This window comes from Lynx rufus, unplaced genomic scaffold, assembly GCF_022079265.1.
Source record: "Lynx rufus isolate CCGP_SWC_20201006 ecotype Redwood Valley unplaced genomic scaffold, mLynRuf1.p SCAF_1, whole genome shotgun sequence".
NCBI classification, from domain to species: domain Eukaryota; kingdom Metazoa; phylum Chordata; class Mammalia; order Carnivora; family Felidae; genus Lynx; species Lynx rufus.
Window position 1 is genome coordinate 228,552,790 of NW_025814823.1, and position 23,011 is coordinate 228,575,800.

The 23,011-nt window shown below is 40.6% G+C and overlaps 1 protein-coding gene across 1 annotated transcript in view; it reads left to right on the forward strand.

Annotated features, from left to right (window-relative positions):
• The window catches only part of DNAH5 (dynein axonemal heavy chain 5), a 231,275-nt gene that overhangs the window by 21,994 nt on the left and 186,270 nt on the right, over positions 1–23,011 (forward strand). The window contains exons 10-17 of the mRNA XM_047077331.1: positions 759–881; positions 1,437–1,652; positions 5,147–5,254; positions 10,701–10,786; positions 11,814–12,135; positions 13,076–13,282; positions 18,611–18,782; positions 20,964–21,109. Of these exons, the coding sequence (XP_046933287.1) occupies positions 759–881; positions 1,437–1,652; positions 5,147–5,254; positions 10,701–10,786; positions 11,814–12,135; positions 13,076–13,282; positions 18,611–18,782; positions 20,964–21,109 (1,380 nt within the window). The remainder of the gene's footprint in view (positions 1–758; positions 882–1,436; positions 1,653–5,146; positions 5,255–10,700; positions 10,787–11,813; positions 12,136–13,075; positions 13,283–18,610; positions 18,783–20,963; positions 21,110–23,011) is intronic.

Consider the following 23,011-nt stretch of genomic DNA (forward strand, 5'->3'; position numbering starts at 1 on the left):
CAGCCTACCTAAGGAGACTGGGGGAACTCTCAACAGCTTTCAGACAGGGAAGTGAATTCTCTCCTGGTTGATCGAGATGTTCATCCTGCATAAACCAGGGGGCCTGAATTGTTGATTGGCCACAGTGCTTCCAACTCTGTGATTTCACAAATGATTTTGACAGTACATATTAGAATCGAAAAAAGACGAACAAATGGGAGTAGAGAGTAGAAGGGTGGTTGCCAGAGGCTGGGGAGTGTGGGCAACAGGGAGATGCTACAACTCTCAGTTATAAGATGAATAAATTCTGGGAATCTAACGCACAGCATAGCTACCATAGTTAATAATACTTGTATTGTGTACTCAAAAGTTGGTAAGAGAGCAGATCTGACATCTTTTCAATACACACACACACACACACACACACCACACACACACACACACACACCACACACACACACAGTGGTAAACTGTGAGGTGGTACATGTGTTTATCATGGTAATCATTTCACTCTGCATATGAATATAAAGGATCGTGTTGTACACCTGAAATATAAATAATTTTTGTTTGTCTTTTGTATAAATGGGCTGGGGCAAAAAAAGGGCTGGGGCAAAAAAAAGTGTTAGTGCTGGATCATGGCTGTGATGGAAAAAAAGAAACCTAGTGTCAAGGTCACAGATTGCACACCCTGAGAGGTAGAGGAGTCAAGGACCCTCCAGTTCAGTTTTTGAGTGATGGCTGTTTTATGTACTTAGCACCATTTTATTGGGAAATTCCAGGTGACGAATCAGATGATATCTGCATGTAAAGCCTACATTACCAACAATGGAACTGCGTCCATCTGGAACCAGCCGCAAGATGTTGTTGTGGAAAAGATATTATCTGCCATTAAACTCAAGCAGGTAACGGTCAGCTTAATGACACGTTTAGATAATATTTTATTATTTTTATGTGGTTTTTGCTGATGCATCTTAAATCATTTAGCAATTATCATTGTTGATTGCTGAAAAGTAATTCTTTTTGTAAAAGAGTAATTCTTTATTGTGAAGAAAATTGAATGTTAATAAATCTGCTCTCAAAATTTACGCACTTATTCTGCTGTTTTGGGGCCCTGTGATGTCCTGATGCCACACGCAGTCCCAGAAATGCAAAGATGAGGTAGTGTCTTCAGTTTCTTGAGGATGAATTGGGAGTTAGACACCGAGTTAGGCTAATGCTAACACAGTGGGATCAAGTGGAAAGGCTGTGCCTTTGAGTTGCCTCATGAGTAAGTAGTAATTTGCTAGATTGGGAGTTAGGAAATGATGACATTTCCAGCTGAAGAATGGGCACATGCAAGGCATGACACTGACGGGTTTGAAGTTCCACCCTGAATTTACAGCTTCTTCCATGTGAGAGAATAAGGTTGATAACCTGGGTTATGTTCCCTTTCTAATATTTTGGTTTTTGATTTTAAGGAATACCAGCGCTGCTTTCACAAGACAAAACAAAAGCTTAAACAAGATCCAAATGAGAAACAATTTGAATTTAGTGAGATGTATATTTTTGGAAAATTTGAAACTTTCCACCGACGTCTTGCCAAGATAATAGACATCTTTACAACCTTCAGGACATACTCAGTCCTGCAAGATTCTAAAATTGAGGGGCTGGAAGACATGGTCAGTAAATACCAGGTCTGTACTTTATTTTATTTTTTTTTAAGTAACATCTATACCCCACGTGGGACTTGAACTCACAACCCCAAGATCAAGAGTTGCACGCTCCACTGACTGAGCCAGCTAGGCGCCCCCGAGGTTCTGTCCTTTAAAACTAAATTTCCTACCTTTTCTGTAACTAAAACTTTAATACCTCGTACAAGTATTTATATTTAGAATGATTCAAATAATCTGTAATGTTAGATGTAAGCTCATGACCCTTGAACAATAAAGAAATTAAATCTATTTGAGAATTGTGTAAGGGTGCTAATATGTTCTTCTCAGGTATGTGATTATGAGAATGACTTACCAATAGTCTAAAATTAATCATCATTAGTAAGAGCATTTTCATTAGCACAAGAAAAATGTTTAAATATAACTTATTATTTCATTTATTCGTGCAAGAAATATTTAATGAAACATATACTATGCTTCAGGCACTAACTGACACTGAGTTCTGGGTGCATCTGATTATGGCTGCATTTAATCTTTTTATTTGGACCTATGTTAGCAAAATAAAAGGGACATATTTTAGTGAAATAAAAGATTTTAATTTAGCCCAACAGTTTCTTTTTTTTTTTTTAATTTTTTTTAATGTTTATTTATTTTTGAGACAGAGAGAGACAGAGCATGAATGGGCGAGGGTCAGAGAGAGGGAGACACAGAATCCAAAACAGGCTCCAGGCTCTGAGCAGTCAGCACAGAGCCCGATGCGGGGCTCGAACTCACGGACCGCGAGATCATGACCTGAGCCGAAGTCGGACGCTTAACCGACTGAGCCACCCAGGCGCCCCTAGCCCAACAGTTTCTAATTATTTTGATTTTTAACTGCTTTATCTTGTAAGGGTAGGTGTGTAACTAATCTTAGTTTTTAAAGCAGGCACAGTGATCTAATAATGTTTTGAAGAGTTTTGAAAAACAATTTCCGAACAAAATGGGTTTTGAATTCTTAGTCTTGATATAGTTAAGTTTTTCTTGTTTGGGGACAGTGATATTAAAAGCTAATTTTTTTTTTTTTTGTACTCGAATTTGAAAAGAATGGTAAAATCTACTGCCACACGTTAGTTTTTGTACTCTAACAGTTTAGTCTAATATAAGGAATCTTTTTCATTTCCTGAGTAGACCAGATTTTAGGAGAGTAAGAGAAAAGACCTTTTTTATATAGCAGGAAACATTTTAGGTGGGTTGGGTGTTATCTGCAGGGTGCATAATCTATATCTGAAACCGACAGTTTTGCAAGACAAAGACCGAATATATTCATTTACTTTTCAGCTTGGAATTTATTTATTTTCTATTCTTAATGAAAAAATAACTTTGGAGCATATGTCAAAGTTTATTTTTGAAGGAGAAGTTGAGCTATACATCTAAATGCAGATAAAGACTGTTCTAACCTGATAAAAATACTGGGAAGAGAAATAGTTCTGAAAATCTAACGTGAAATACTGATTAAAATGGATGTACCAGAGGATAGTGAGATAAAATGTAGACGGTGCGTGAAAGCATCTAGTGAGGTTTTTGTGTGTTAGTACCAGTGTTAGAAGCTCAAAATGGTGACCATGGAAGTGAAACTGGGGTTCCTTGTGTAGCTATCAAGGTCCTGTCCACCCCTCCTGTCTCCTCATCTGCTTCTCTTCTCCTTTGATGTTCTCTGGACACAGGTCATTTCAGTTCAGTCCACCTTGGGGCTTCTAGAGCTTTTTTTCCTGGAAAGTTCTGCCTCTGGACCATCACATGGCTACTCTTTCTTGGCCTGTAGATCTTCATTTAAATGACCCTTTTGGTTAGGTTTTCCTTGATCTCTGTTCTTCTCAAGCACTCAATGTCACATTACTCATTTTATCACTGTGTGAAATTATCCTGTCCATTTACTTGTGCTTTACATAGATTCTGACCCCGTCCCGCACCGAGGCTGGACGTTCTTTGAGGGCAGGGACATTTGTTTTTTCAGCTCCTTCCTGTGTTTTCAGAGTTCACTAGCATGTAATAGGTGCACAATAAATACCCGTCAAGTAAATGGTTTACTAGGTTGAGTTGGATTAGTTGGTTGAAGGTCATGATTAATGTTTGTCAGCTTAATACTCTTAAGTGACCATTAAATCCAAACATAGAAAAGAATTTTCTAAGGACCCCAAATCTTTGTTTCTTTGTTTCTTTCTTTGTTTCTTTCTTTTTTCTTTTTCTTTCTTTCTTTCTTTCTTTCTTTCTTTCTTTCTTTCTTTCTTTTTTGCCACATTAAAATGTAGTAATGCAGCTTTTCAATGCTCATAACATGATGGATGGCACCATATGTATATAGTGTCTACATAGAGCTAATTTTGCAGTTATACAGCATGAAAGAGTAGGTTGTTTTAGTTAGTAAACTTGATTCAAGGAGTTCTGCATTTTATACACTTGTCTATTGAGAGATGTGAATTGATGTTTAAATGGAAATGACTTTGAAGAGGAGGTGATGGAAGGGGGCCCAACTTTCTTCATAAAAATTATATGCCTGTGTCAACAATGTGGGCACCTGAGTTTGAGAATGGCTTAGTACCTGGTTAAGAATGATCATAGAGCATTATAGCTCATTATTCTGAGCAAACAAAACTTAGGATAATAGTATTCTCAAGGAGACGAGTTGCCTGATTTGTACTTTCATAGTCACAGACTGTAGCTTTGCAGGGTAGGAGGAAGCAGTTAATTCTGGAGATTCTTGAGACGGCAGATTGCGGTTTGATGTTTTATTTAAGACATGTGAGGCTTAGAAGGTACGTTTTCATCTGTAGATGCTACAACTATTTTCTTCCTAGGTTGGTTGTGTTCTGTTACTGCTATTTATTTTCTGAGAAGACTTAAACTTTTCAGTGAAAAATGTTTTAATAATTCTACTCTGGACTTTTTAAAAAAATTCAGATATCATTAGTAAGAAATTAAAAAGGAATTTTCTTTAATGTTTTTACTGATTTTTGAGAAAGAGAGAGAGAGAGAGAGAGAGAGAGAGAGAGAGCGCACAAGCAGGGGAGGGGCAGAGAGAAAGAGAGAGAGAGAGAGAGAGAGAGAGAGACAGAATTCAAAGCAGGCTCCAGGCTCTGAGCTCTCAGCACAGAGCCAGACGTGGGGCTCGAACTTACAAGCCATGAGATCATGACCTGAACTGAAGTCAGACGCTCAACTGACTGAGCCACCCAGGCACCCCAGAGAAATTTTTAGAGAAAACACCTCTCCTGCTTTTCAGCTATGGTTTTATTTTATATTTTTCTTCAGGAATATGTAAAACCTCATGAAAATGCTTTCTAAATGATTTCTCTGAATGCACTTGGCAAGATTCTATTGCCCCTGATAAGCATTAAGCCATGTGAATAATTAAAGAAATAAGGCTCCTTTTAAGTTGATTTTTGAAAGATGATTATATAGGTTCTACATTTAAAGGTCCTATTTAATTGAGTATTGCGAGAATGTTGAGACAATGTCTTATTTCTTTCATAACATTTCAGAGTATTGTTGCCACCATAAAGAAAAAGGAATATAATTTCTTAGACCAGAGGAAAATGGATTTTGACCAGGATTATGAAGAGTTTTGCAAGCAGACTAATGACCTTCATGTAAGTTGTATAATAAAATTCCTGTTGACAGCCGTGTGTTTATTTTTTCCCTTCTGTATGATGCTGTTGCTAATCATTAACCATTCAGAAGGGAGAGGCGGCTTCATCATAGAGGTGACCGATCGCAACCTCAGCCTGTATTTTGTGATTTCACATTAATAATTGAAGGCTCTTTTTCATGGATTAAAGGGTCATAAATATAGCTTTGGATAATGATCTGTAATCATACTTTTTCATGCCTTCCATCTTAGTTCTTAGAGAATTAACTTTCATCTCCTGTTGAAATGTGGAGTTATTAGAATATAGAAATTTGTTTCTGTTTGTTTGTTACTTTATAGCAATGATTACGACCGACTGTCTGCCAGATTGCAAAGCCAGGGTTGCAGCTGGCTTTAGAAACAGTGGTGCCAGGACCCACTCAGCACCTGGACCCCTCTTGGTCTGCAGCCCACTTCTCTCTTCCTTTCCCCTCCCCTCCCCCCCCCCCTGCACTGACCAGCCATCTTGACTTCCAGCCCATATGGGGGGGTCTGGGTCTCTTGGAGGGGGGAGCGGGCTGTGAGTGTTATCAGAGAAGAATCAAGGAGGGTGAGGGGGAGATGACCCCATCGGTGTCTACCGAAGTTTCATATTCAGACTTCTTTTCATCCTAGTGAAGTCCGAAGTGTATGCCTTTCTGATTTGAAAAGGAAAATGACCATTCTGTTGCTTCTTTCCCAAAAGTTCTGTTTTGAAGTCAATTCGTACATTTCAAGGAAAAAGAGCTCTGAAGGGTGGGTCCAATGGTAAAAAGGAATCGTAACAAAATGAGCTAATTCTATATGTTAGGTACTGTCCTGAGCACTTTATGGGTGTTAATCATCTGATCATCACAGAGATAACAACTGGGAGAGTGGGGATTAAATCCAGGCATTCTGGCTCTAGCATTCAAGTTTTTAACTATTATGCTAGAATAAATGTTTCGGTTGATGGGTGGGAAGATATAGTGCCTATGGTAATTTATGCAATGACCTTGTTTGGGGGCCAATTAGACGTGAGGACGACGGGAAGCTATGGGCAGTGGTGATGCTGATTCCCTGCTCCAGCTTCCCTTCCCAGCAGTTTCAGATCACACGGCACTTTAGTAGCTTGTGTGGGGGTGGATAGAAGTGGACGGTGAACACCCTGAGGGCAGGGCTTGTGTTCATTCCTCTTTGTGTCTCCAGGGCACCTTACCTAACTGGAGAGAGCGGAAGGAATGTTTGCCAAATTAGTGTGTGAGTAAGGAATTCGTAAGAGCTCGATTTACTGCAATTAAACAAGCATCTACTGTACATCAATTAACAACTATGCTTCTTTGCTGTGGGTTATAAAGACAGAAGTAAATCAAGTAGATTTGCCCTCAGAGCTCACAGCCAGAGGCAGACATGTGATATGGTTAAAATACAAGCACATATATGTTAGAATAATGAGTACCTTATTTAAGGAAGGGCAAATAGTGGCTAAAATGACCAACTCTAAAAGTGTAATATTCTGATACCGTGCCCGGAAGTGAGGATTCAAAGATAAAAAGACATATTCTAAAGAAGTCCCAGGGCAACTTACAGGACAGCCTGGAACACAGGTAGGATTTGATAATTGCGGCGACCCGTGAGGGTAGGATGTGAGCCTAGGAGAATAACCCTGTCTTCTGCTTGGCTGGGACTGGTGGAGCTTCAGAGAGGAGGTTTTGGAGAGGAGGCTGATGCTAGAACAGACATGGGTGGGGGACACCAGAGGAGTGGGGAGACCTTTTCAAGACTGTGCTTACTTTATGTAATACCAAGAATATAATTTTATAAATGCCCTACAGCCTGGCTTTAAAGCATCAGTTGTAGATTACTAGTGCCTATTCTCATAATTTTTTTTTTAATTCAACACTATTGTTTATCTCATCTTACACCTCAGACGTGGTCTACTTGTTTCTTTGGTTGAATGACCAATTTTTCCTTTGACTTCTTTGTCTCTATTGTTTTAAAAGATTTATTTATTTATTATTTATTTTTATAATTGCTCGTGTATTTGCCTTTATCGAGATCTTTATTTCTCCATATGGTTTCAAGGTACATATATTTTTTTAACATGCCAAGATTAAGATTTTTAAAAAATATATAATTTATTGTCAAGTTAGCTAACATACAGTATATACAGTGTGTTCTTGGCTTCGGGAATAGATTCCTATGATTCATCACTTACAACACCCAGTGCTCATCCCAACAAGTTCCCTCCTCAGTGCCCATCACCCATTTCCACTCCCCGCCCCCACCGTCAACCCTCAGTTCTCTTACGGTTTGCCAAGATTTTTATTTTTTAAATTTTTTTTTTTCAACGTTTATTTATTTTTGGGACAGAGAGAGACAGAGCATGAACGGGGGAGGGGCAGAGAGAGAGAGAGGGAGACACAGAATCGGAAACAGGCTCCAGGCTCTGAGCCATCAGCCCAGAGCCTGACGCGGGGCTCGAACTCATGGACCGCGAGATCTTGACCTGGCTGAAGTCGGACGCTTAACCGACTGCGCCACCCAGGCGCCCCGCCAAGATTTTTATTTTTAAGTAACCTCTACACCCAATGTGGGGCTTGAACTCACAGCTCTGAGATCAAGAGTCACATGCTCTACTGACTGAGCCAGCCAGGTGCCCCTCCATTCTCTTTTTCTTAACCAGCCCCTTTCTTCTTAATTTATTATTATTATTTTTTAATTTTAATTTTTTTATTTGAGAGAGAGAGAGAGAGAGAGAGACTGTGAGCAGGGGAGAGGGGCAGAGGGGGAGAGAGAGAATCCCAAGCAGACTCCATGCTCAGTGTGGAGCCTGATGAGGGGCTCGATCCCATGATCCTGGGATCATGGCTGGAGCCAAAATCAAGAGTCAGACACTCAACTGACTGAAGCACTCAGGAGACCCCTGCCTTTCTCCTTTAAATTACTCACCCACTCTCACTGAATTCAGCTCTTGTCTGTATAAAATCAGGATGAAAATACTGACTTTCCTACAGCTCTGGTTAGAGTTGGGGACAGAGGTGATGAGCCTTGGAGATAAGAGATAGAGGGGACCAGTAACTGGTATCTCCAAGATAAAGACTAGAGGGCATGGGTGGTGGTGGTGGGGGGTGGCAGTGCATGAGTGATTTTGATCAGGGTTGTGTCCAGGGGATCAGAGCCTGGAATCCTGGGTTCGTGCTGGTGCTAACAGGTCAGAGAGCGAATGCCTTGGAACCAGGTGAGCCATTAGAAGTCTGGCAGGCAGAGCCTAGCAGGCAGAGGAAGGATTTAGCAAAGGACCAGCTGTTGAGATGTCAAGCTGAGGCAAGAGAAGTCTGAGAAGGACCCGAGAGCCCAGAACTTGTAAGAGGACTAGTATGAAGATTCCATGGCCAGATTCCATAAGACTCTCAGAATGGGCCTAAGGAAGAGGGAAAAGAAGACTAATTCAAGGTCTTAAATATTCATACAGAGCTTAGCATAGGACTTTGTGAAGCCACAGGGTAGGAAAGCAAGGAAAACCAGGTGCAAATGTTAGGGCTCAGTAAAGCTGCTGTCTGTAGCTTCTAGGGAGGTAATGGAGGCATTGCAAATATTCTAGTTGTGCATGGTTTATACACAGTTGTTCTTTTTTTTTTTAATGTAGTGACAACATTTGAATGTTGTTTAGTAGGCTAACTGTACTATTTAGTGCAGGACAATTTCTCAATCCTAAGATGTGGTTTTTGCAGAAGAAATAGCGTCATTTAATATATGTATAATATATAACATATGTAAAATGGTCTATGTGTGTGTGTATATATATATGTATATATAGTTTTAGTAGGAGTAGTGAGAAGTATTGAGAGCAAGAATATATTGTGATAGGTGTAGTGATCCTTCAGCTTTGGGGCTTTGCTGAATGCGGCAGGGAGCCCCCCAGGTAGCAATGTTTCTTCAAGTGTTAAGTGTTTCCAGTGGTGTCCTGGATACTTCCAACTGGTCTTGCCAAATGATTTGTGTACAGTCAAGCTCATCTTGGTACTAATTCTCACTGCATATGCAACTGGCTTCCCAGTTGTGTGTAAGTTAATGATCCCTTTAGAATTGTAGAGGCTCAAAATTTTCGTCTGGTAAAATTGAGAAGAATTGGTTGTACCTTTACCTTGAAGCATGAGATAGAAAATAATGAAATATTTTTTTTTGTCTTTAATGAATTAATTTAGATTTTAATGACAACTGTACTAAATCTTAGAATGACCAAGAATAAATCACGTGCTTCATTTTTTGGTGCGATTTTTTTTTTTTTTTTTTTTTTTTTTTTACATAAAATTGTACGATAGTGTAAGATATGTGAGGTTCTCAGGACAACTCATAATGAAAATCATTTTGGAAAATCGATCTGAGAGCTTAATGAAAGAGGTGTTTCTTAAAAGTTTGGTATTTAAGTCATTCCTTTTGAAATTCTTAGGAATTACTTACTAATCTCTTTTTCTGTAGTGGTTTTATGTTCCTGGGCTCTGGAAGTGTTTCTACAGAGTAGTTTTGCATTTCTTCTGCTGGGGCCCCAGTGGTTTCGCTATTCCAGAGCAGCTGTTATATTAATTTCTTGGGTTAGACACTGCCCCTCCCCCACCCCCCCATCTCGTGTGTAGTTTAAACTCGGACCCCTCTTTTAGGTGTGGTGCAGACATAGGATCTCATTTGCTCTAGGGCAGGGATCAGCAAGCTATGCCCAAGGGCCAAACCCTCCATGCAGCTATGGCTGCCTCTGCATATGGTGATAGGTGAGTGGTTGTGAAAGGGACCTATGCCCCACAAAGCGGAAAATAGTTACTGTCTGGCCCTTTACAGAGGAGGTGCGGGATCCCGATTCAGGGGGCCTGGTTCAGCCATTCATGACTCTGGGCAGATGGCAAGCCCCCATGCTGCTTTCCCTACCTTGTGGACAGAATTGTTGCTTGGGCCGGGCTGCATTTCAAGGGCTGTGGCTTTCTACAGCGATCTGTTGAGAGTGTTAGGACCCCACCGCTTCTCTACCCACATTGAGATAAAACCCCACTTCCTGCCCCCCAGGCCCTGTATCCGACCCAAGCCGATGGAGCCTGACTTCGTGCCAGGTCCTGTGATTGCCCTGGCTTTCAAGACCCTCTTTGTTATGGCTTCTGGGCATTTATCTTTCAAGCTCAGGGGAGGACTAAATTTTCTGTTATGCTTTTTCCTATATTATGTGTGCTCGTAGAGAATGGGGAACTCTTCTGTCTTATTGCTAAATAGGACTTTTTAAAATCAATAATATTGTAATAACTTATGGTGACAGCCGTTGGCCACACCTATGTGGTGAGTGCTGGTTCAATCAACATGTTGTACATCTGAAACTAAAGAATGTGTACTCTAAAAAAATTAAAGGAAAGAGGACTTTTCCAATGAGAATTCACTGTTTACAATCAGACTTTATTCCATTTCAGAACGACTTGCAGAAGTTCATGGATGTTACATTTGAAAAGATTCAGAACACAAATCAAGCTCTAAGTATGTTAAAGAAATTTGAAAGGTAAAAATTTGAAACAGATTCTATTCTGTCTTCTAAAACTGGGGCCATATGAACACAGTTTAGCTTATTTTGTTATTATTAATTAAAATCCTTTCTCGACAGTCTGCATAACAAGGTCAGAGTTTTTAAGTTCTTCAGATGTTAAGAGTTTGTTTTATTTCCTGTTAGCTTTGAACTACCATGTGATTATCTATCATAATATTACTTAATGTTTAAGTCATTAAAAAAAATTCTTACCAGGCTAATGGTTTTGCTTAGATTTTAAGGAGTTATACTATTTTTTTTTTTTTAAGTAAACTCTATGCCCAATGTGGGGCTTGAACTCGTGACCTTGAGATCAAGAGTCACATGCTCTACTGAGCCAGCCAGGCATCCCAATACTATTATTTAAAGCCACTTTATTGAGATAATGGATGGATTGATACTATTCTGATTTTTTAAATATGCCAACCAAATATCTCATTTTTTTCCATTACTGTATGTTTTTAAAAGAATGTTTATTTATTTATTTTGAGAGAGAGAGAGAGAGAAAAAAAAAGAGTGAGCGGGGGAGGGGCAGAGAGAGAGGGAGAGAGAGAATCCCAAGCAGGCTCTGCAGTATCATTACAGAGCCTGATGTGGGGCTTGATCCCATGACCCTGGGATCATGGCCTGAGCTAAAATCAAGAGTCAGATGCTCAACTGACTGAGTCAGCTAGGGACCCCTCCATTGCCATAGGTTTTAAAATGAACCTTTTTTTTTTTTTTAAAGTTTATTTATTTATTTTGAGGGAGAGAGACAGAGAGAGTGTGCAAGTGGGGGAAGGGCCGAGAGAGCAAGAATCCCAAGCAGGCTCTGCACTGTCAATGCAGACAGAGCCTGATGTGGGGGGTCAAACTCATGAACCATGAGATCATGACCTGAGCTGAGTTCCAGAGACGCTCAACTGACTGAGCCACCCAGGTGCCCCTAACATAAATCTTAATAAAGGAGATTGCTAGGTATCTTCCCATTCATTCAAACCATTCACTTTTTGTTTTTTTTCAGGTTGAATATACCTAATCTTGGTATTGATGACAAATATCGGCGTATTCTTGAAAACTATGGGGCTGACGTCGGTATGATCTCCAAGCTGTATACGAAGCAGAAATGCGATCCTCCTTTGGGTCGAGATCAGCCTCCCATTGCTGGGAAGATTTTGTGGGCCCGACAGCTCTTCCAGAGGATTCAGCAACCAATGCAGCTTTTCCAGGAGCACCCGGCTGTGCTACAGACAGCTGAAGCCAAGCCTGTGATTCGCAGTTACAACAGGGTGGCCAAAGTCCTCCTGGAGTTTGAAGTTCTCTACCACAGGGCATGGCTTCAACAAGTGAGTCTCTACATGTGTGCCCTTCAAAGACGTGTTCATTGCCAGGTCAAGAGGAAACCCTCTGCTAGCATTTTATTCCTGTAGAAAGTTGGATTTGTGGGTATTTCATAAGACAGGTTTGGTTGAATGTAGGTAATCAGTCAAAGAGTATAATATGTCCATGAAGAAAAATAATGATTGATTTTGAAAAAAATTATAAGGCAGGTAACAGAAACTCATTTTTATTTAATTTACAAACTCCTAAGAGAGAAAGAAGATCCTGTTTATTGGTTCTTTTACCTAGTCGATTGGGATTTCTGACTTTTTTCTAATCCATTAACTTCCTTGATGTGTTGCTAAACATTAGTATGTCTCTGTAAAGCGAAATCTTAAATTTTCTTTGGTTATCCTAAGTTCATCAAATTGTATTTCATACCCTACCCACTCTTGTATGTCTTTGTAGATTGACGGGAAGTATCTCAGAGGATGAAATTCAGCCTTACAGGCCCCCTAAAATGCTATCCCATTTTCCTGGTTTAGCTCTGGGTGCCTGAGCCAATAACAGAGAGGTCTCCATGGTGGTATTCATAGTTTCTCTAGATAACTAAAACCGAATTTAGTGGGTTGAATAAAACGTTTATTAGGAAGAATAATGAGTTGGGCACGACTGTATCAGGGAGCTAAACGGGTTTTGAGAAGCCTCTGCAGTGTCCACTTACCTGTTGGGTGTGAGAGGGTCATGACCCAGGCATTTTGTCAGATTGACTGCATAGCATCACTACCAAGAGCTCGAAGGCACTTTTCTGAAAGTGACCTTGGAAGAAGAGTGTCGTCTTTAGTTTGAGAAGCTCAAATCCAAGGAAGAACACTTACTGGTCATCATTCCCAGAAATGACTGAGCTAGACCCCCTGTGGAGGCACTGAACTTTCTAATAGTAAAAATGTTGATCTCTTGACACAGATTGAAGAAATTCACATTGGACTTGAGGCATCTTTATTGGTGAAGGCTCCAGGCACGGGGGAATTGTTTGTAAACTTTGACCCACAGATATTAACCTTATTTAGAGAGACAGAGTGCATGTCACAGATGGGTCTGGAAGTGTCACCATTGGCGGCTGCCCTGTTCCAGAAACGGGATGTATACAAAAAGAACTTCAGTAACATGAAGGTATGGTACTTTAATTTTTTCCTCTTTCTGGCTAGGCCCAGTTTGCATTAAAAAAAAAAAAAATCTGGTGGTATGTCACTATTGAGGGATAGCAAGTGCTCAGGATGACTGAGGTGGAGATTGAGAGGGAATGTGACTGTAGGGAAGGCGGAGGCCGGCTCATCACCGATCATGTAAACCCAGGTTATAAGTTTGAATGCACCAGGAAGACATTGCAAGAATTCAAGTGGGAGCAAAAGGCACGATAAAACTATCGTAAAAACTAACTACAGGAGGAAATCAATAATGTCCATCTGAAGTAGAAGATGATTTTGAGAGATCTAAGTGGAAATATTATCCATGCAGATAGATATGTAAGTCTGGAGTAGAGTGGAGGAGTCAAAGTGGAAGGCATAGTTTTGAGAGTTTTATTTTTATTAAATTTATTTTTAAATTTTTTTTTTCTTTTTGAGAATTTTAAGAATATAGTTGGCATTTAGGGGCACCTGGCTGGCTCAGTGGGAAGAGCACGCAACTCTTGATCTTGGGGTCATGAGTTCAAGCCCCACATTTGGTGTAGAGATGAATAAAAAAAATAGATAAACTTAAAATATAGTTGGTATTTAATGTCATTGTCTTGGATGAGATCTCCAAGGAAGAGAATGTAGGTAAAGTGGAGTAGAAGGCTACGGGTTGCCCCAATGTTAATGGGTCTGACAGAAGAGGACAAGTGTGCAACATGAGTAACTGGTAAGAGCAGATATTTTGGTAGGTTGGAGGACCACCTCAGATGTTGCAGTTACTGTGCTGAATATTTAACAGAGCTCCCAGGCTCCCACAGTTATGCTGAGAGCTTGTTTTCTTCATCTGTTCCTTGGAGTGTAGTTCAAACAGGAAAGAAATGAGCCCACATAGACTAATAGTTATGAGAATGGATTCTAAAACCAGTTTGATCTGGATACAAATCATTATCTTTGGGCAAATTGTTTTACCCTTTGAAGCCTCAGTTTGTCATCATAAAATGAATAATATCTCATGGGGTTAAAGGATTAAGGTGAGAGGTAGAAGGTCTGCTGATTTGCTTTCCAGGTAGAATAAGTGATGGGCGTTGAAAATAGATAAGCCGTGGATAATTGATTGAGGAAATGTATAAGTAGCTGCTAATAGAACCATCCAACATAGGCTTTTTCAAAGTGGTTTTCATGGAAATTGAAAGGATATAGAGAAATTGCAGAAAAGTATTGTATGAAGAAAGGATTATGTGGTCCATTTGGGAAATGTTGGGTTTAACAAAATTCACAAAGTCCGTTGGGTTTCTTACTTCTTTCTTGTGGTTTTTGCAGAATTATTAATTTTCATTGTGACTTTCCAAGAAGGGGGATCATGTATACAGTGGTTTCCAAGCTTATTCATCCAGGGACCACTTTTCCTTATAGAATCTCTTAGGGCTAGTAGTTCAGGGAAAACATTTGGGTAAACGTTGATCTAATGACAAACTAATATCAACATGCACATTACAAATATGAGCTTAAAAACAATTGTATTTAAGAAGCACATTAAATTTACTTTCTTATAATTAATTATTATTAATAATAACATTATGAAAAAAGGTAGGCTGCAAGTACTTTTAGTCTTATTTAAAATGGTAACGTATGGGGGCGCCTGGGTGGCGCAGTCGGTTAAGCGTCCGACTTCAGCCAGGTCACGATCTCGCGGTCCGGGAGTTCGAGCCCCGCGTCGGGCTCTGGGCTGATGGCTCGGAGCCTGGAGCCTGTTTCTGATTCTGTGTCTCCCTCTCTCTCTGCCCCTCCCCCGTTCATGCTCTGTCTCTCTCTGTCCCAAAAATAAATAAAACGTTGAAAAAAAAAATTAAAAAAAAAAATAAATAAAATGGTAACGTATGGGGCACCTGGGTGGCTTACTCAGTTAAGTGTCCGACTTCGGCTCAGGTCATGATCTTACGGACTGGTCCGTGAGTTCAAGCCACACATTGGGGTCTGTGCTGACAGCTCAGAGCCTGGAGCCTGCCTCAAGTTCTGTGTCTCCCTCTCTCTCTGTCCCTCCCCTGCACTTTCTCTCTCTCTCTCTCTCAAAAATAAAAGATAAACATTAAAAAAATTTATCAAATGGTAATATATGAACAGAATACCGACACAGTTCAATATTATACAACAGGTAAATTTCATTGTAGGACAGAACCCTTGAGTTTGTAATCACAAGCACTCCTTCTGATAACAACTAATTAATAAATTAGGGAAATATTGATGGATCACCTCCTATATGCACCTCTTTCAGGTGCATTGGACAAAGCAGACAAAATTCTTGAAGAGAATTTTCTATAGAAACTCTTGTCCTTATATTCTAGTTGGATAAGACTGAAAATAAGCAATGAACATTCTAAATAGATAAATTACATAGTTTATTAGAACGTGATAGGCACTATGGGAAAAAATGGAGCAGGACACAGGATAAAATGTTTGGGTGGTTTTTGGTGATGGTTTACAATATGAAGTAGGTATTCAGGACAGGCCTAATTGAGAAGATGGCATTCGAGTAATTATTTGAAGGGGATACAAAGGACCTGAGGCTAGGGACCAGCAAGGATGACAGTAGGGCAAGAGTAGGTAAGGGATGAGAAGAATGATTAGAGATGAGATCAAAGAAGTAATGGGGACCAGATTGGGTAGATCTTTGTAGACCAACATAAGAACTTGTATCCCTGGATGAGATGGGAAGGCATGTGGCTATGTAAGCAGAGGTATTACCCAGGCTGATTTACATTTTGAAAGGGTCATTCTTGTGGCTAAATTGAGCACAGACTGTACGGGGCATTAGTGGAAGCAGGGAGACAACGGTAGACCGTTACAGTAATTTAGAGGAGAGTCAGCGATAGTGGTGGCACTGCATATGGTAAACAGGTCAGATATAGGATCTCTTGCATATGGAACCAACAAGATATCCTGATGGGTTGCCTGTGGGCGGGAGAGACAGACAGAAGCCACCGTCAGCTGAGATGGAGAATGCTGTGGGCAGAGAAGGTTTTGGGGAAGAACCAACTTCCAGTTTTGGACATGTTAAATCGAAATGTCTTTTATATATTCAACTGGAGATATTGAAGAGGCTTAGGCCTTGTTTGCTTCTGGATTTGAGGAGCGAGATCTGGGCTGAGATGTGAATTTAGTTGTCTTTGGCATACAGATGATACCTAAAGCCGTGACATTTGGTGGGATCAATGCTGGTTCCTGACTCCTTATATGCTTTGGGTCTTACATCAAGACTTGGCGTGGGGCTCCTGGGTGGCTTAGTTGCTTACGTGTCTGACTCTTGGTTTCAGCCCAGGTCACAGTCTCATGGTTTTGTGAGTTCGAGCCCTGCATCAGGCTCTGCGCTGAGTGTGGAACCTGCTTGGGATTCTGTCTCCTCCCTCTTTCTCCGCCCTCCCCCTCTTACACTGTCTCTGTCTCTCTCAAAAATATATAGATACCTTAAAACAAAAAAAAAGATTTGGCTTACAATTCCAGCAATGGGCTGAGGCAGATTTCTTTTCTTTTTTCTTTTTTTCTTTTTTAGAATTTACATCCAAGTTAGTTAGCATATGGCGCAATAATGATTTCAGAAGTAGAAGCCAGTGATTCATCCCCTACATATAACTCCAAGTGCTCATTCCAACAAGTGTCTTCTTAATGCCCCTTAACTTACCCATTTAGCCCATCCCCCCTACCCACAACCCCTCCAGCAACCCTCAGTTTGTTCTCTATATTTAGGAGTCTCTTATGGTTTGTCCCCTTCCCTGTTTTTATATTATTTTTGCCTCCCTTCCCTTATGTTGATCTGTTTTGTATCTTAAATTTCACATGAGGGAAGTCGTATGATATTTGTCTTTCTCTGATTGACTAATTTCGCTTAGCATAATATATTCTAGTTCCATCCATGTTGTTGCAAATGGCAAGATTTCACTCTTTTTGGTTGCCAAGTAATATTCCATTGTATATATATACCACATCTTCTTTATCCATTCACCTGTCGATGGACATTTGGGCTCTTTCCATACTTCCACTATTGTCGATAATGCTGCTATAAACATTGGGGTGCCTCTGCCCCTTCGAAACAGCACACCTGTATCCTTTGGATAAATACCTAGTAGTGCAACTGCTGGGTCGTAGGGTAGTTCTATTTTTAACTTTTTTTTTTTTTTTTAAATTTTTTTTTTCAACATTTTTATTTATTTTTGGGACACAGAGAGACAAAGCATGAACGGGGGAGGGGCAGAGAGAGAGGGAGACACAGAATTGGAAACAGGCTCCAGGCTCTGAGCCATCAGCCCAGAGCCCGACGCGGGGCTCGAACTCACGGACCGCGAGATCGTGACCTGGCTGAAGTCGGACGCTTAACCGACTGCGCCACCCAGGCGCCCCTATTTTTAACTTTTTGAGGAACCTTCATACTGTTTTCCAGAGTGGCTGTACCAGTTTGCATTCCCCCCAGCAGTGCAAAAGAGATCCTCTTTCCACATCCTCATCGACATCTATTGTTATCTGAGTTGTTAATTAAGCCATTCTGATTGGTGTGAGGTGGTATCTCATTGTGGTTTTGATTTGTATTTCCCTGATGATGAGTGACGTTGAGCATTTTTTCATGTGTCTGTTAGCCATCTGGATGCCTTCTTTGGAAAAGTGTCTCTTCATGTCTTTTGCCCATTTCTTCACTGGATTATTTGTTTTTTGGGTGTTGAGTTTGATAAGTTCTTTATAGCTTTTGGATACTAACTCTTTATCTGATATGTCATTTGCAAATATCTTTTCCCATCCTGTTGTTTGCCTTTTAGTTTTGCTGATTGTTTCCTTCACTGTGCAGAAACTTTTTATTTTGATGAGGTCCCAATAGTTCATTTTTGCTTTTGTTTCCTTTGGGCTGAGGCAGATTTCTGGTGACCCCAGCATTTTGGGTGATGAGTATGGTCCACAGGAATTGCCCAGAGGAGCAGGAAGTGGGTGGTGCCAGCATACAAAGTTGAATGAATGAGCTTAGTGATGCACAGACTAAGTCATTGGTAACCTGGTCTAGAAAGTCACTTGACCTTAGAACTTTTCTCCCCTTTTTGGACAGGGGAAGGGGTGAGAAACTCCTACTCTTAATTTCTCTCAGCTGTATTTTATTGGATTAGGAATTTGTATTTAGGGAGAGATTTTGCCTCTCCCATTCTTGTGTTGTTTTGGCCACTCTACCCGCCGGGCTACTGTTGGAGCCCTACAGCTGGACTTTAACTAAAAGCCATCCTTTTGGACAAGAAAAAAACGAGATAGTAGAAGTGTGGTATTCATTGATCATTTAACCTCCATTTCATTGCAGATGATGCTGGCCGAATACCAGAGAGTGAAGTCAAAAATGCCTCCCACCATAGAGCAACTGATGGTCCCTCATTTGGCTAAAGTGGACGAAGCTCTCCAGCCTGGCTTGGCTGCACTGACCTGGACATCACTGAACATTGAGACGTACTTAAAAAACACTTTTGCGAAGATCAGTAAGTCTGTCTGAATAGTTATTATTTCTCATTTTTGAAAGGCTGCGTTCTTAACGCCTATGGTATAATTTCTTCTAGATACTGGGATATAAATAATGAAATGAGACCGTTATTCTTAAGCTGTCCCTTAGGGAATTTTACCAAAATACACGAACTCATTAATTTCCTGGAAACTATACGTATTCACTATTTAATTTTATCTCCCAGAGGTTAACTGCATTTAAAAATCATACTTACTATTGGACATTCGACTTTCAATAAGATGGTCAATTTACAGTTGGAAAACTGTGACCCAGAGATGCTGGGTGACTGCTAATGTGATATAGATGTAAGCAGTAAGGGTGAGTTTAGAACCCGGTTTCCTTGCCTCCAAAACAATATTCTTTCCAAAATACAGCTCCCTGGGAACTAAAACAGGAGGAAATAGGCTAACATTCTAGAAGGAGGTATTTAATAAAAGGTATAAAAACTTCATAATAAGAGTTATCACAACCAAGTTAGAACAGGCTCTACCAAGCTATACTTTAGTACTTTTCTCCCTAGAGAATATTAGGATTAGAATGTTTGCATTTGGATGTCTTATTATTATGTTACCTGGGACAGGAGCTAGCTTCTAAAGAAGCTCTCCTTAGTTCTCGTATTCTGTTTTCTTTTTGCGATTTACATGAAGGATCTGAGATGGATGTCAGAAGCCCAAGATGACTCTTAGGGAGTTAAAAATCAAGGTATCAGCACAGATAGTTCCTTCTGGAGGCTTTGGGGGAGAGAATCCTTTCCAGTTTCCAGAGGTCACCTACATCCTTTGGCTCATGGTCACTCCATGTTCAAAGCCAGTAACATAGTATTCTTAAATCTCCTTCTCTCTGTTTCTCTGTTTCCATGGACTTTGACTCTCCTTCTTTCCTCTTATAAGGACTCTTATGGCTACACTGCTCCCACCTAGTGTAGATAATTCCCACCTAGATAATTTAGGACAGTTTCTACATCTCAAGATACTTAACTTGATCACATCTGCAAAGTCCCCTTTGCCATATCAGGTAGCATTTGAAGGGGATTAGGATGTGGACATCTTGGGGGATGGGGTGGCTCACAGATGTCCTCGAAGAAGCTTTATAGAATCAGAAACAGTAAAGAATTTTACTGAGCATTCATGCTTACCTAAAAGTGTTGGCTCTCTTCTAGTTGGAAATAAGCTTACCAGGCAAAACTTTTTGGTATCTTGATATTAACTTAGAAATGGTTGAAAACTTTTAAGGCCTTATTCTATAGGAAGTAAAGGTATTTACTTAAGGGAACATTTTACATCTTTGATACATCATGAGTATATAACATGGACTTTCCTGTATTCAATTTTAACTTCATTTCCTAGATGAAAACCGTATCAGAAGAAAAGAGAATTGACTCTGTGGTATCCGTTGAAAACCATATTATCCCTTAGATAGAGCTTTATTAACCATCATTCCTACTTTTGATGTAAAAGTGTTAATTTCCTCTGGAATTGACCTTTCTGTCTGGAACTTAGTGTTCAATATTACTTCAGCACAACTTAAAAAAAATGTACCTTATGATACTAACGTAAAAAAAAAAACCGAGGGAATTGTTTCACTTCAATAATATCTGTTGGGGCGCCTGGCTGGCTCAGTTGGTGGAGCATGTGACTCTTGATCTTGGGGTTGTGAGTTCAAGCCCCATGTTGGGTGTAGAGGTTACTTAAAAACAAAATCTTAACAGAGAATTATCTGTTGAATACCTCCTGAGGAATAGGTGCAGAGCTGTGTTGACCAAGCAAGGATGACAAGGAGGAATTCTAGAAGAAGAAAAGACACATGAGTAGATGAGTAGGCAATATGGCACACGTAGAGCTAGAAGGATGCTCAGGGGTCAGTGCCAGCGCAGGAGGAGGGGGCAATTCGAATATGTGCAGAGTCACAGGAAGCCTCCTGAGGGAGATGCATTCGAGCCAGTCCTTGACGTCTTGAGTCAGAGAGAGGCAGGTCGAGAGAGCCAGAGCCGGGAAACCAGTTAGAGGAAGGACAGTGTGAGAAAACCAAGCGAGACACAGCGGTCCCCAGTAACCATAATCCTGATTTCACCACTGCAGTTTGGCCGTGTACATTTTTTTTTTTTTTTGAAAAAAGAAAAGTGCTTCATCCCTTGTATTCACTTTTATTTTTTCCAAAGAGGACCTGGAATTGCTGCTTGACAGAGTCAACGATCTGATGGAGTTTCGCATTGATGCCATTCTGGAAGAAATGAGCAGCACGCCGCTTTGCCGGCTTCCCCAGGAGGAGCCACTTACCTGCGCCGAGTTCCTCCAGATGACAAAGGTTATTAGGAGATTGATGTTTTTATTAAAAATTTTAAAATAAAGGGCATGTTTCGAAGCATAAATTACACATTTTTCTTATGTCTGTAATTGGTCTGTGATAGGTGTGATCAAACGCAGAGCTTTCTGGCAGTAATTTGAAAATGAAGAGGAACGTATCTAAGGAGTCACTTAGACACGAAGAGCAGATCATTTCTTTTCAGACCAGTAGGAGGGGAAATTGCCATGGGACGCATTTCTCGTTTTTTCCATATTTTTTTGAAAAATAGAGCTATTTTGTTGAAGAGCTTCCAGTATGCTAATGCTAATTAATAAGGCGATTGTTTTAAATATCTTCAGGGCAGAATTTCTTCCTTAAACATTTCTGTGGAGCACTGCTTCCCAAACAGGTGTCCAATGGTGCACAGTTCCAGAGTCACTGCCAGGAAACCGGGAAAGCTGGGTCTGGGTGCAGATTGCTCAGGGTAAGGACCGTTCCCCCAGTTACCCTGGCAGCTTCTTCACTCATTAACATATTCAAATAACAGCTTTCAGAAGGTCTCCTGGGAGAGCCTTTATAACTTGCTTTGACCCATTATTTCTTACACTTTTTTTTTTTTTTCCAAATGGAACACTTTCTTCCTTATACCAGGATTAAGATCCTACAAACAGTGTTCCATGAATTGGCCCTTTGGAAATGAGACTTTGGCATCACTGCAGTGTTCTCTATGGGCATCCTGATTATGAGAATTCATCAGTGATGATTTTGATATGGTATGTCAGGAGTCCTCAAGACCACCTCCACTAGAAGGATGATTTATAAGAATGGCCGATTAAGGGATGTCTGAACGGCTCAGTTGGTTGAGTGTCAGACTTCGACTCGGGTCACGATCTCACAGTTCATGGGTTTGAGCCCTCCATCGGGCTCGCTGCTGTCAGCACGGAGCACACTTCAGATCCTCTGTCCCCTGCTCTCTCTCTCTGCCCCTCCCCCCTCTCTCTCTGTCTCTCTCAAAATAAATAAACGTAAAAAAACAAAAAAGAATGGAAGATTGGTAAGAAAGACTCCTGGAAGTCAGCACCTATTTGCACTAAAGACTGAGACTTACTAGAGTGATATAGTAAAGACACCCAGGCCATAGGGAAACGAGGTGGTGGGGGGTTGGAGGAATGCATGTGTGCATTCCTTCTGCTCTCTCACTCTCATGAGGGGCCACACAGAGCTTACTCTCTCTCTAGCAACAAAAATGCAGCAACCTGTTTGCAACATTTCTGCTCAGGGAAGTCCATGAGAAACTCAGTGTCCCAGCTTTTCATTGGGTGTGGTCACATAGGCACCGTCTGCCTAGCGTGGACCAAAATCCCAGGTATCCAGAAGGAAAACAGGAATGCAGCATAAACCACACTGTTTGCACAGGCCGTGTAGGCGCAGTGAGCCAGTCTTACCAGCTGGGGAGCCGTGGGAACCTTCCCCAAATCCAGGCCCCCAGACACCAGCCAAAGACCAACGTCCCAAGCAGAATAGTAGTCTCAGTCCCGTCCCGGTAACACATGTTACCTTTTCTGCATATGTGGTAATCTTCAGTTTACATTCAATTACTACTAGATAACCAAAATTAAATGTCAGCATTTTAGAAATTCCTATTTCTTCCTTCTCTCAGATTCACCAGCTGTGTCTAGACCCCAAACTCCCCCTGCCCGCACGCCCCTGCTCATTTGTCATGCTCTTGCCCTCTGAGAAATCACTTAGCTTCATGGTTTTAATGTTACCCCTATTATCAGTATTATTCTATAAAAATACATTTCTTTTAAATTTAAGCACAAGCTTTTAAAAATGGGAAAAATACCTTTTTTTTTTTTTTTTTTATCATTTAGACCATGCTTGTTACAGTTTGGGGTATGGACTATTTTATATGCCTCTCAG